This window comes from Phalacrocorax carbo, chromosome 4, assembly GCF_963921805.1.
Source record: "Phalacrocorax carbo chromosome 4, bPhaCar2.1, whole genome shotgun sequence".
In the NCBI taxonomy this organism is placed as follows: Eukaryota; Metazoa; Chordata; class Aves; order Suliformes; family Phalacrocoracidae; genus Phalacrocorax; species Phalacrocorax carbo.
In genome coordinates, this window is record NC_087516.1 from 16,236,259 (window position 1) to 16,251,417 (window position 15,159).

Genomic DNA, 15,159 nt, shown 5'->3' on the forward strand with positions numbered 1-15,159 from the left:
ATCTGTACCTCAAACTGCAAATCAGATGAGAAGCCACTGTTAATTAATAAAGAACATACACACTTATACAAAGATCTATTTTTCACACAGGCACCTAGGCAAAAAGGACCTGCAGCAGCCAAAGTTCTCAATGGTTCAATACGTGAAATATAATAAAGCTGCTAACAATGGCTTTCTTTAAAAAAAAGACATCTACAAGGATTTTCTTTTTCTTACTTACAGAATCTCCTGTCTTGGCCGACACGAAATGGCTACTGAAACTGTTTTCCTGACAAAATCGTTGGTGCTTGTCAACTTTCACTGTGCGCATATGCTCCAAGTCAACTAAAAACAAGTTGAAAAAAGGAAAAATTACTACAATAGAGCTTCAGTTAGTTACCTGTCTTAGCAATTATTCATTGGAAATACATCAGATGTAATCTTTTCCTTTACAGAGGTACGCAAATACAAGTTTCTTTCTTTTTCTAATCATCTGCCAAAATAAAAAATAACTAATCACCTCAGATTAATTTTATTTGCAAAACTAAAATGAAACCACAAGTAAAATGATACCATCAAATGCAACAAATTCATATCTGAAATAACAGACAAATTTATTTTTAAATACACACAAGCAATGCGTAACAACTTCACTGCCAACTGCATACAAAAACCTGAGGCGGAACTAAGTTTGGAGCACTTTGCAAGCATGATGCATGTTGGAGATTCCAGTGTAATCTAAAGACTTATACAAAATAGAGTTCACTAAGCACATCTGAATCTACATATTTTTTCTAAGTAAAAAAATGTAAATGAGTTATACAGAATTTTATTGCAGAACATGGTAGACCAAAACATTCACTATAATAAAAAAAATTAACTGAGTAAAAAATTGATGCTTAGTTACTTGTACATGGAGTTTTCAATTCCACACAGATACAGTTCAGAAAATTAAACACAGCAAAATGCATACTTCAAGAGTCATATGTATTTTCATTTTTATCATTTTACAACCACTGGAAGCAGAGCAAAACTTTCAAATGGCATTTTATGTTGAAAAGCACTGGTTGCTTCCAAAACAACATGGAACTCAAGTCTTGCACAGGTTTTATTGTGTACATTCCAGTTTCTCCAAATCTGATCCTAAGGTAACTGGAACCTATATTGAACAGTTTCTCTTTTTATTGCATTACTGTTCCTATAAGGGTGTTGACTCAATGCCGTCAAATTATAAGGCAAATATATTCAGAAGGATTTAAGGACAACCAGGCTCTTTGAGTCAATACCGGAAAAAAAAACTTAAACTGATTTCCTGAGGAAGGGACCCAACTGACTTGTAAAAACTTGTAAATTTGCAAATCTAGTAAGCCTGCATAATAGTGTCATTTGATTATCAGCTGAAAAAATGCTCTCCTACTACATAAAAGGCTTTATTTTAAAATGATATTGGAGGTCTTTAATTTGTAGGCTCTGGAGATTTTCTCTTGGAGATTTTTAGTCTAACAGGGGATTCCTACACCCCATTTATACTGCTTACCTTGGTTAATGTTGAGTTTTTGCCACATATTACTGTTCCTTGTACATCAGTAAGGCCTTGTTTATAAGAACAGGCCTAAAATCATCCAGTTACCACAGGCATTAATTTGTGAAGGACTAAAATACTAAGCTATTAACACTAAGGTTTGTAATACAGTTTTCCATAACACTAAAAGTAAAATATATAGTTTCATAAAAAATAGGAAGAACAAATACATTTACTAATATAAAACCCAAAGTCAATATGAATTTTGTTAAAAACTGATGCAGTCTACGTAACAGCAACTTAACTCTTTTCTCTGAAAAACACCTACCAGAAGACAGCCTCTGTTGAAAGGCTTTTAAGAATAAAATACAGCCTACTGCCCAAACCATATAATTATTAACTATTATTTTCACTCTTCACATATTAGCTTTAAGTACAGCTTGGAAAACAGCAGTGACATTACTCTTTTGGGAAAAATAAATACATATTATCTTTATTTCTATTTGATCAGCTTTTAAAGCAACCTTAACCCTACCTCTAAACTTCACTCACTGTATTTCTTCAACTATACCTGAACTCCAAAAATCTACATACGATTACAATAAAAATAAATAGATAGATAGAATTTACACTGTATCCCTCAAAAATACCAAGACATGCTTACGTAAGTCCGTGAAGACAAGCTCACAAGTTACAATCTCTCTCAAACTCTTTTCCAGGAAGGGGAGAATAGGGAGTAGAAGAACACAACAGCATGCCAAAAGATTGATGAACTTTCAGGAAGAAAAAGCCACGGCCATATTGGAAATCATATCCTCAAATGCTTCCTATCTTCTATTTGAAGAAACATCAGGAATAGTACATGGTTGGTGAAGCAGATACTTTACTACAGTAGAGAAATTAAAAGCACACAAGATCCTAAAATCTAACAGACCGGAAGTGAAAATCAAGGTGAAATTATGTTTCTGAATTTTGTGTAGTTCTCAGTCCCTCTCCCCACTTACAAGTATTTCACCTTGTGCCTTCTGAATTATAGGCAGTCTGCTGTGAACTGTATGGTTACTGTTATGCCAGATAACTGCCAGGTAACTGTCCATGTGCACACTCTCAGCCCACAGTAAATGCAAGGCAATTCATGTTACATCAGCTCTCAAAGAAAGAGGGCACAGTTTTAGTACAAGAAAAGGGTTTCAAGCATTAATAAATATTTAACTATAAAAAGTTGCAGTTAGCAGTCAATGAAAGACGACTATGCTAACTCAAATTACTTCGCATTGCCACAGGCTAAGGGCAATCATAGACAGCTACTAAAGATCAGCTAAAATACAGCAAATAGTTACCCACCAGTGCTCTTTCTTGAATGTCTGATGTTGGTCAGCTCGACAGGCAGAATTCTTAGCACACCAGAAGATAAGTCTTGTCCAGATTTTATTTAGACATCATAGCAAAAAGACTTTAAGGTGGGATTTGGAGAAGAAAAATGATTTTCTAAAAAGATGTTTATAAGGAATGCAGTGACTTTATAGTAAGAAAGCTAACAGCTGGCCAACGTGGGCTGGTTTGATGAGCCAATTAACAGCAGGAATAGATATCTTGGGATGAAGGATGATACTAGAATGCACTTAAGCCATGAAAAGCTTAAAGGCAAAGACAAATAAGTTTTGGACAGAAAGAAAGAATCAGATACATAAATACAGTTTGATTTTACAAAGCAGGAAAATGATCTTGCAGAATATTCTAAATTACTAGATAACATTTCACTGGCCAAGAAAAAGGAATTACTGAAATTAAGATGCAAAATAAGAACATTTTAACTGTGGTAATGGTTATAATAGGCCATATCTAACAAAGGTCTCAAAGAAAGAATCTGAAGATTTGGACACACATCAAACACAAACATTTAGAGAAAGGCCCAAAGCGAAGTTTACACGCCAGATGGTACAGTTATCCTCCTCATCTGAAGTGAATGACAAAGACAACAGCAGGGGAAAATTAATAGGTCCATTTTTACCAAGTAGAATGTAAATTGATGGCTAGAAATTCACAATGGGATGTCTAAAGGAGACACAGGGATTTTAGTTTAAAAAGTGAAGAGATTTAACTATTTGCAAACAGTGAATCTCTAAAGCACACAAGTGTTACAAACCAGTACGTTGGATTAAATGCTTGGATACAAACTCTTCTATCTCCATTAATAAATTATGGTTTCTGACCACAAAAAGCTAAAGCAACCCCGAGATGTGTAAATTTTACAGAAAGCAGTGAGAGCATTTCTTTGATCTACCACTTCTAAAATTCTAAGTCTTAAAAATGGGACCAACAGGAACAGCAGTTGAAGTAGAAGTTAGCAAAGCAATAGTTAAAATGTCAAAGGAGTACAAGAACATTGCTAATTCCCTGACTATACAGGAACCACTTCGTAGATCTGCATTAAATGGAATATGTAAATAAACCAGGTAAAAACTGACATCAGGAGAACATCATGAGCAATGGGGGAGGGGGGGGGAGGGGGGGAGAGAGAGAGAGAGAGAGAGAGAGATAGGTCATAGTATTGTTTCCCAGACTGGCCTGATGAGGAATGAAAAAGGGGCTCATCAGCCCCCAAAGTAATTTTGAAGTCCCTTTCTAAGGAAAAAAGCATTCACAATATGGGCTGCTGCCCTTTGCTCATTTTTATGCCTGAACAACACACTAAAAAGCTCGTGTAACACACACAAAAAAACCCACAGTTGCCAGATATTCTCCAAAATTATCTCCATTGTCTTAGCTGTCTTCTTCCACAACTCTGTTTCTAACTAACTAGCCAAGAGCTCAGCCTTTTGTTTCTCTGGAATCAAACCAAACATTCACCTTTAAGCCTGTCTGGTGTGAAGAGTCATTTCATTAAAGTTAGCAACATAAAGTGCTGCTCCATAACTAACAGATCTGTATGCGTTTGTATGTACTGGTATCCCATACAGAACCTGGCACAACAAAAATATATGAGGAACTTCAGGAATTCAGACATGACTTTCACCAAGCCAGACAGATCCAAGTGAAAAAACTCACCTCGCAGATGAAACCAGCATAGATCAGTGTCTGCTGTAGCAAAAGCAGGTAAGGCCTGCTAAAAGACTTGCCTCTAATGAACTCTGGAGAGTTCAATTTTGATTTCTAGGTGAGACTAAACAGAGATCTAGTGAGGTGAAAAAGAAAACAGAGTCTAGGAGACAAGTATGAAACTCCTGTAGAAATCCCAAATATACTCCAAGGCATTCCTGAAGATGTGAGAGAAAAGACAGGTAAGAAGAAAACTGCAGAATCTATCTAAGCAAAAAGATGTAAACACCATCATGGTCACCTCTGTGAAGAGCAAGTGACATTTCAAAGACGACAAGGACAAAAGAGTCGTTTTAAGTTAGGACCACCGAGATTTGATTAGATCACATCTTCAGGTGATTTATATTAACAACATTTTCATTATCCTTTGAATTGCTGATGTACATCACTTGTTTGCAGTGAAAAGCTGATAGACAGTGTTAACTCAAAATGGAAAAGGAAATTGTATTTTAAATGATTGTCTACAAGACTAGATATCAAATGATAAAAAACTTCTGAGAAAACACTTCAGACAGTATAAATAGTTATTCAACGTCAAATCTCTGTATTACTTTAGAAATTAAGAGTCAGTCACTGAAATTGTGTTTTATTGGGTAGTACCAAGGGAATAGAAGAACACTAGATAGCGCTAGATAAAACACAAATGGGTGCTTACGGTCTACCCACACACAGCCATCCAACAGCAATTCAGTCTTGATTGAATAATTCTGCTATTTTTGACTTGAGACCCTGAAACCACTAATGGTAAGTGAATTAACACTGTATTTGTCCCTCTACACTATTTAGATATATGTACCGTTCCTTTAAGATAAAAAAAGGCTTGCAACAAGCCATGCAGCACCACTGTGCAGGGACAGATGAGCGTTTCCATTCCATTATACCGTACGCGTGTGGAAAACCAACAGTCAAGCAGCTCAGACACTATGTTAGTTCACCTGCTTCACTGAAATGAATTAGAACAAATATAATCAGTTCGCCAGAGTTTGCTTCAAGGAATAAAGTGTGATACCAGATCCCACGGCTGTATTGTCTTAAAATTAGTTACATAATTAAAATAAAATACATGATTAATTACATATGGAACAATTTACCAGAGTAATAAAACTGGTACAAACATGAAGCCAGTAAGTGTTTTAAAATACATATCAACAGTTAGAAGAACGACAAATGTTCTGATTTTACAATCTTTCAAAATGAAAAAAATGTAGCAATAGTGTATTTTCATTTAAATATTGTCACTCAAGCCAATAAATGCACATACTCTAAAAAGACAACAGAACATCATTTTATGCAGAATGTAAAGGCTGCTACTCATGCTATTTAGCTCCCTTTCCCACAGGGTTGCCAGTGCCTTCTTTCATAACATCACTAGAGAAGAACACCATGTAAAGCTACAGTCTTTTAAAGTCAGAAAACATTCATTTTGCATGAATCTTCCTTTCAGATAATTCTGGAAGAAACACAAATCTATGACTAGTACAGGTACTTCCAGGCAGCTGAAAAAATAGCGGCAGTACTTGTTCAAAATGGCATAAACAGCTGAGTGGCATGCATAATGCATGTTGAGCAAGTCTGAATGTTTAATAGTTTGTTGGCATTCCTCCTGGATCATGAGATTACACTTGTAAACTATAAGGCACTATACAGTCATTTTAGATGATTATACCAGTGATAACTAACCTAGCCATTTTCTAAGCCATATGTATAAAAAGAAACCTAAAAGAGACAGTTCAGAGAATTTCAGTAAAGGGATGCCTCTCCACCCAAACCTGACCGACTTTCACTTTCAAAGCTTGCAATTGTAGTAACTCCAAGGGAATCTGTAACAAAGGGGCTGTTCTCCTGTTTAAGCTAAAACTTTTATTGATAATGACCGTATTTGCTATTAAAATTGGCATTAACACATACATGAATTTACAACTATCTAGTTTTGCAGTTATCATGCATATTATAACTATCTTATATTTCAATATAATCAAGGATAGTTTTAAAGTTATAAGTAAGCATCTATATTAATCTACGGTACTGCACAAAAATATATTCTTTTATAGTATGCTGTGAAAAAAGAAATATAAATCTTTCTGCAAAGTATTTGCAGCTGTTCACACAAGGTATACAATTACATAATGTTTAAATAATGAGCTATCATGATTAGCCCACACAGACATGACAAGTAAAATGCTTTAATAATTTATTAATTTGATTTACATGTGCTTAAAATTATGTACATATTTTCTCTTCTGAAAATACTCCAGGGTCAAAAAAAAGGGGGCTGTATATGATGATCTCTTTTTCATCCTATTTTTTTGTATTATTCCAGACTGATTTCTTAAGAACAAACCTAGTCTGAGCGCCTGAAAACCTAACAGAGTGATGAAGGCAATACTGTTATACAGTAATATCTTCATGCAGTATACACTGCTCAGCAAGTGCAGCCAGTTTAATTTCAGAGTGTGAAGTTTCTGCTTCTCCCATGCATAAGCAAAAGTGCATGAAAAAGGGAACAAAAATAGCATTTCTCTAAGATGTGCCCAAATATCCACTGTTATAAAGAATAAAACAGAAGTCATGAATACTGGGAGCAGCATTCTCAGTAACAGGATTCACTGCCCAGCTTATCAGACCTCTGCCCACAGCACCTCGGCAGAGCGTAGCCTGGCAAGTCCCACAGCTCTGGCCACAAGGAACCCCTCTCAGGCCTCTTCTGCCATAAGCAATATCAGCCAGCTTTAATTCTAATTCTGCCATCACTCTCAAGAAGATAGAAAAAAAAGCAACAAAAAAACCCTCCCTAACTTTTTATTGCTCAGCTTACCAGTAACCTACTGCTTTCCCACTAAAAGACGGAGCTATTTCATTATGCCTTAGTTTTTAAAGTATATTTGAATGGGTTACTTAGAACTTCAAGCAAGTGCACTTTCATTTTCTAATTAAGCACAAAGGTTCTTTCTGTGCAAACTAAAAATTCATCTGATCTAACAAATATCTGTTATTGATAATAATTGTTATATTATATAATAACATAACCAGAATTATGCAGAAATAATAACAAATTAATATGACAACAAATTGTACCAAGTCTGCAGTACTATCAGACCTTGTGCATTACCTAGCTTTTAAAAAAATCCATTTTCATTTGGTACTTTTAAATTACTACAGCACATCTCGAATATTCAAACCTGAATGTTGGAGTGCAATCTGCAGCTTCTTATAGGTAAATTTTTATTAATACTTTCAATCTTTTTCTCACACTAAAATTGTATAACTGCCAAGAAAACTCTTTCATAGAAGTCCTGAAAACTATGCCACTACTCTGTTTTAAGGAAGCTCAGAATGAAATATAAATATAGTTCCAGTACAGATTTTCTCAGTAATTTTTTTAGGTTATCAAGAAAACATCTAGAGTGTTGATCTGGTTATACTCATGTCAGACAAACTACATGTCACATTAACTACCTCCAGGAAGTTATTCCAAACACAAAATAAACTGTTTATGCCCCTTCTCAGATAGATAGCATGACAGATTGTTATTAGTTGAAGACAGATGAAATACATTAATTTGATTGCAAGCATGTGTTTACTTTCTCACTGTCATGTACACTCTACTGCTGATGCTTCCCTATGAGGACATAGTAACAAATCAAACACCGTATTAGAAGACTTGCTAAGGCTGAACAGTAATAGCTGGTGCTGCACTTAATACTTAAAAAACTATACTTAACATTTCCAGCTACAACAGGAAATTACTGGTTTCAGAAAGCAAAAAATCCCTGATAGCTTAAAAACTCTTGTAATTTATACAAACCATTTTAACACTTCCTCCTCTAAAAAAATTTGAATTATCAGTATATATGCTTGTCAATTTTTAAAGAAAAATATAACATTCTAAATGCTAAATCTATGAACTGAGCTCCTTCTAAACTGAAGGACAAATTCCTACAGATACAAGACAAGAAAATGTATGCCTGATATGGGAAATGAGAGGTGAGCAATTCCTAGGCCTCCAGTTAAAAAAAGAAAGGTGTCTTGCCTGTGAAGTGAGGTTTGCCTGGTTTTATGCATACCTCCCTTATGGTCCTCCACTTAGTTGTACAAAGCCTACGTGGAATTCTCTTTCCTCTCCAAGAATGACATGCAAAGAACCAAATCTGTGATGAGCTTCCTAGAATAAGGCCACTTCACACAATAAAATCAGGCTGATGATGCTAATAGTTTGTTCTAACCCAGGAAACAACAAGAATGTATTTAGCATTACAAGTTCTCTTTGATTTGTATTTATGGAAGTAGCTGTAGTCTTTATATTAAGTTTTCTGCATGAAAACATCCCATATTAAATGAGACTTTCAAATACTGTTAAATAATAAAGGATTACAGCATTTTTTCTAAAGCTATAAAACATAGTGGTTCTTGTGCATCTTTTGAAGAAAAAAGGTTAATAAGGTTAACATTCCCAAGATTTAAGAGAGGTTTCAATAAAAAGCAAGAAGAGCAGCCAGAAGTAAACATCTCCATCTCAGCACACCAAGCGCAGCTAACTATAGAGAACATACTGTGACAGGATTCTCGCCTAATAACAAGCATGTACAACGTTTGGTAGATGACAGGTCGTTTTTAAGAAGGTATTTTAACATTTGCAAATACAAACAGCAGGCATCTCTTCATACCAAAGTAAAATTTCTTATGAAGAAAACAATAATACATCCAAGTTTCTTTTCAAAACTAAATTGACAGATGACTGGCTTACACAGCTTGAAGAGACACAGTTAAAGAGAAAATAAGAATATTTTTTTCTCAGCTAGACACTTCCCATTTTCATTTTTCAATAAATTATTGAAAGAAATTCTTGCAACCATTTATCATTTGACTGAACAGCCTAAGATTACACTGACAGAATCTGATCCCTTCTGTCAGGTACCTTTATTTCTCATCCCTACCCCTAACGCAGACATTTCTGGAAACAAGTATTCAAAAAAGATGATATTATTAAACAAATACACAAGTCACCTTGTAGATTTATCTTAGGATTAAAACATCATTGGAACAATTCTGCCTTTTTTTTGCCTTTTTAAAAGGGTCTCATAAGGACAGAGAGAAAGCAAAAGAGGAGAGTGAGCCATGTGTTGACTGCCATGTCCCCACCCTGCAACTCAAGTGACTGAGTATATTGAAGATATACCTAGACGGCAGACAGTGGCATAGCAAAGAGATGACCAAGTTAACTTGAAATGCATTAACCTGGGCACAAGAAGTTCAGATGTGGCAGTACAGACCTCTGCGCAGATGACTTTACTACACATCTCTGTTTACTGTCTCCAGTGTACAGACCTAAATAAACACGCCCTTAGGGTAAGCTTAACCAACCAAGTGGGAGTGTGAATGAAACACACGAAATCCTTTTGTGCATACTGGAATGGAGAGTGAACAGTCCAGCTTCAGCAAGTGCATTAATGCACCCTCTCCCAAAAGCATCTCCTCACAGGACTTTGACGTTGTCTAACTTCACGCCTTTGGTTAATTAGTTTTTACTTTACACAAATAAATGTGTCCTAAGGTTACAAGCTCCTCCTGGGAAGAAGACGGTTTGTTCACTGTTTTTTAACCAGTCAGATTCTTACATAGCCCTTATTGCCAGTTTGTAAGCACTTTGCAATTACTAACACATCATTTGCTGACTGATTCTCTTCCCAGTAGATTAGGCAAATACTATTCTTATTTTCACAAATGGAAAAATGAAACATGTATGAAAAGATAACTTTAAAGCCCTGCTTAAGATCACACAAAGATTCACTGAACCATGAATTTATTGCTTTGTGCAATCATCTTTCATCTTCTTTAGCACTTGCGTTCAGGCTTCCTAATCTTTCTGCCAATGAGAAATTTGATAGCCATTACTTTTACTTCCTTATTAAGGTAAAGCTGTCAATTTGGACTCAAACATCTTTATAAATAGCTATTTCTTGGAGACAGGGAGAAATGAGAAAATGGCTGGGACAGAAGAACAACCCCCCCAGCTGGATTTTTCTTGCTATATTAATTCAATTATAAAAATCACTGGGCAGTCACAGTGACCAGCAAGCACATGAACGCAGTCAGGAAAGGCTTATTTTTTTAACGACACCGAGAAGACAAAACAAAACAAACTCACCTGTACTCACACAAACCATAATCCAGGATGCCGAACAGCAGCTGGAATTCCATCCCCAGAGGCACACGCATTGGCATTAGACAATGAAATTATAAATGATACTGTAATAGCACCAGGGTGACCATCTTGGAGAAATGGCGATTCCGTTAATTAAGTAACTCAAATGCAACACAATATAAAAATATGTAGTAATTACTTTGTATCTCTGCAACTCTAGCTGCAGCATTTCTTCGCACATTCTTAAAAGTTTCACCAAGTAATAAATACAGTATTTCACTTTTTGGATCCAGCATCCTTCACAAACACCACACAAAAAATGGAGTTTTAAGTGATATGTCATTTTCTAATTGCCAATGTTTTAGGGACGCTAACAAGAAAAAAGTTAACCATTTAGAATCTACATTTTCTCTCACCAATATAACACTACCCTTTACAGAGCAGCACATGAGAAATGACAAGGTTATGAATCTGTCTATTTTTAACACTACAATGACTGCAATATATGCGTTTTAAAATGTTCATAAGAACTCCTCTGGACAAATTAATTTCTATGAGCCTAACTTCCAAAAAAACATTTTTCTTTAGATAACACATTACCAGTTTTGACAGTCATTTCCAAACTTCCTTTTATCAAACTTTAATGACTGCCCAAGCACTCTGAAACAAAACTTGCTGATGGCAAAATAGTAATGGACCCTTCTTTGATTCAACTTGAAATGATTTTTATTAGGATTACTGAAATAACGTAAAAAACTGCTTAACTTGATTTATTTAGCTGAGTTACTAGTGTCAAACTGCTGGACTTCAAATAGCTTTTTTTCCCCACAAAATTTCCCTCCTTGTAATATTAGATCTACTTTTTAGGACAGAGATTTAAAAAGTGTAAAAAAAAAATCTTAATTTCTCACAAATTCAATTATAGATAGTCCTTGTTTTCTTTTCATTTAACAATTTAATAAGCTCAATTGAGTGTAAAAAAGATATTACAGTACTGTGATTACTAAAATTCAAAGTTGAATGAATACTTTTTTTAAACATTAATACCTTAGCGAAGACGTAAAGCTGTAATGTACTAAACATTCAGAAGATGGTGCTAGTCCAATATAACTGCAAGCTATGGATGGATCAGCTTCTCTTCATCTCAAACATTTTCTCTAATTTTGATGTATCTGTTCCATCATCACTGAATTTATCAATTCCAGGTCAAGGTATAGTCATCTTCAGTTAAATACTAAGAACACTACTAAATGATTTATCATTCTAAAATTCACAAAGATTTAGTGGATTGACAGCCTAAATATAATGCTCATCATAATTTCATCAACTCAAGGTTCTTGGGATCTTAATGAAAACTCATACAACATTTCTTAGATCCTACCTTCAGTCACTCACAACTGTCTCCTTTTGCAGTCAACAGCAAGACTTTCTGGCCACAGTTTCAAGAGCTGGCATCACCAGTACCAAAGCTTGGAGAATCTCACCAACCTGTCCCACTCCTTGTTGTTCATTCCCACCCTCATGTGACAGTGTGTTATTCTCTCCTCACCTACTTAGAAGGCCATGCAACTCGTATGAGCTTATGAAGCTCAATGACCTGATCCATGTTAAAAATAGCCATTTCTATTTGCAATGTTCTCTTTAACCCAGATCAAGTCACAGAACCGATTTCCCGTGGCACAGTGGTGCTAACTTCAAGCTGTAAACCAGCCTCACCAGAAAAACAACCGAGTGCGGAACTGCAGCCTCAGTGAGCTCAGAAGGGCTGAATTCTGTAGCAGAATTCAAAAGGGCAGGCAAGCTACAAAGTCAGTCTCACTACTGCATATGAAAACCTAAATTTTTCATGTTATTAAAGGCAGATATCTCCTTATTAAGAGATTAGATGCAGCCTGTAGTTACAGACAGAATACAAAAAACTCCACCTACCTTCCCCCGCCAAACCCCAACCAAATGTTAGCCATGTTTGCAGTTCTGCCTATAATTCAAACATTCTACAGTGCCTTGTAAACTAGATACAGTTGTACAAGTAATTTCTTCCAAAAATAGTAAATCCGGACATAGTATAACATCAAGTGAAAAGCTTTATCCTTACATACCAGTTCCTAAAACAGTGTTCTCAAAATAATGCATAGGAACATATCTCAGAGTAATATATTTCATCAAGTCATGGAAATGAACTATTAATACAAAAACTCTTTCTATAAAAAGCATTTACCTAATAACACTTCCTCACAAGACCCACTCCAGCATTCTTGATGGCTGCTGCTGCATCAATCTATACAGACTTTCCACAGGTATCCTGTTGATTTCACACCAAACAGCCATGTTAAAAAACTGGCTATCCTCTCAAGTGTGATGCTTTTATCCAATACTCTGAATTACTTGCTCCTAACACAGCCAACCCAAGTCAGCTCCAGGGCCCTTCCATGCCTAATTCCACTGTTGCTTCCAGCAAATGTAATAAAGAGTTGGAGACACTCAGTGCTTCTCCTACATACCCCTCTGGGAGCTCTCCCACAACAAAAATGATAAATGAACATGGAATCATTCACTGGGGTATAAAAACAAGCCTTAAATGTTCAAAGATCAGGCCAAGTCAGTATTACTGTTATTACAATAAACCTCCAGCATTAAGCAATTTCAAACATCAGTCCTTCCAAACTTTTTTCAACGTAGAGGCAAGATTGGCACATATCTGAGTGAAATTACTCAGTTACTAGGCAATTTATTACTGCTTAACTGTTCCATGTGTATCAAATCCTGTTTGACAGCAGCCCAGTTTTTCTTCCATTTGGAAGCTTTTGTAATTAATTATTACCAAGCCAAACTGTTTTCAACTAGCAGTTAAAAAATTAATAGTACAACTCAACTTTATATTAAATTACTTTTTACAAGAAAAAGGTACAACTGCTTAGTAAAGAAATATAACATACTTTGATTAACATTGATACCAAACATATTCAGATCACTGATAGTGAATTTATCAGCTATTTCTTAAATTGAGCCACAGCATTTCGAAGACTACAAAGAACTGAATTCAAACTATATTTCAACAACATGATGACTTCAAACCAGACAGCAGAAGTGGGACAGTACAAAACACTCTCACATTTGCCAACTCACCTATTTCATTATCACTAACTAGTCACCCGGGGGGGGGGGGGAAACTTGAATTGCAATCAATACATCAACCACCGAATTGTCGTTGTACTGAAGAACTGTTCTTGTCTCCAAGTATAACGGGCACACAGCTTGTTTCTTCCTGACACAGATTTCTATCATAATGTGAACATTTTGGTCCAAAACTTCATTAACTTAATAGAAGCCTAAAATTGATACTGAGGAAAAGCTACAAAAACACTCTCCTACAATATTTATATCTACTATTTTTCCAAACAAATTAAAAACATCAAATAGTGGACACACTAAGACAGAATATACTAATATCGTAACTTCACAGTATTGACCAGTCTCAAATGAGCAAGAGGAACCAACTCATCAAGCTAGATACGAGGGACTGAACAAAAATCATTAACAACTTCATCGAAGACTTAAAAAGCTATATAATGCATAAAGGACCCAAAGGAATAAAAAAAAATTAGTTTGTACATAATTTGATTGTTACAGATCTAAGAAAGCAGGGACCATACTACTCTCAGAGCTAACCTGGCCATCTGGCTGTGCAGAGCAATCCAATTCCCTCTTCTTGTCTCACACAAAAAACAAAGCAAAACAAAAAACCTACACTGGCAAAACCTTTCATTAAGAAAGTAGGTGGTTCAGTGGAAGGGGCCTGCCTGAAACTAGAGTTAGAAAAGTGGTAGTTTCTTTAGCAGCTTAAGCTAACATAATTGCAAACCAAATGGATGGCCCTGGCTTTCCCTGCGCTGCTGGCCAAGCATTTCCAAACCTTCTCATGTGATAGTACCACTGCAGAATAAAAAGAATCCATGAGTTCATTCAAACAAGAACTCCTCCCATTGTTCTGTTCACTTTAGGTTGGATCAGTGAACTGAACCAACTCTCTGTGCATTCCTACCAACTACAGCTGACAAAAGCAAAACTGGGTTAAGTCAACTGCAAAACCACCTCCCCAGGCTGGGCTTAGTGGTGTGGGGAAGACAACACTGAACAGCTGAATTTGGACACGTGTTCGCAGTCTTAAAAAGTTTTGTCAGGATTCACTTTAATTTGAAACTACTAAGCAAGCAAGTTAAGGTTCAGCTGGGACTTATTTTTGTAAACTTTAACACTTTTTTTCTAAAACTCCCTAAAACCAAACATGATTTTAAAAGTTTCAGCTTCATTCAATTTTTACTGAAGTTAGAGAAATCAGCTACACCTGACTTACAAAGAAATTTAGATGCTGAAACTGTATTTTCCCCAATCATTTGGTCAGTCATGACCTCAAACA

At 35.7% G+C, this 15,159-nt stretch overlaps 1 protein-coding gene across 2 annotated transcripts in view; it reads right to left on the minus strand.

The window, feature by feature from the left end:
• Window positions 1–15,159, minus strand: part of RAB28 (RAB28, member RAS oncogene family) — a 68,630-nt gene that overhangs the window by 10,936 nt on the left and 42,535 nt on the right. For both annotated transcript variants that reach the window (XM_064449146.1, XM_064449148.1), the window contains exon 5: window positions 221–324. In XM_064449146.1, coding sequence (XP_064305216.1) covers window positions 221–324 — 104 coding nt within the window. The remainder of the gene's footprint in view (window positions 1–220; window positions 325–15,159) is intronic.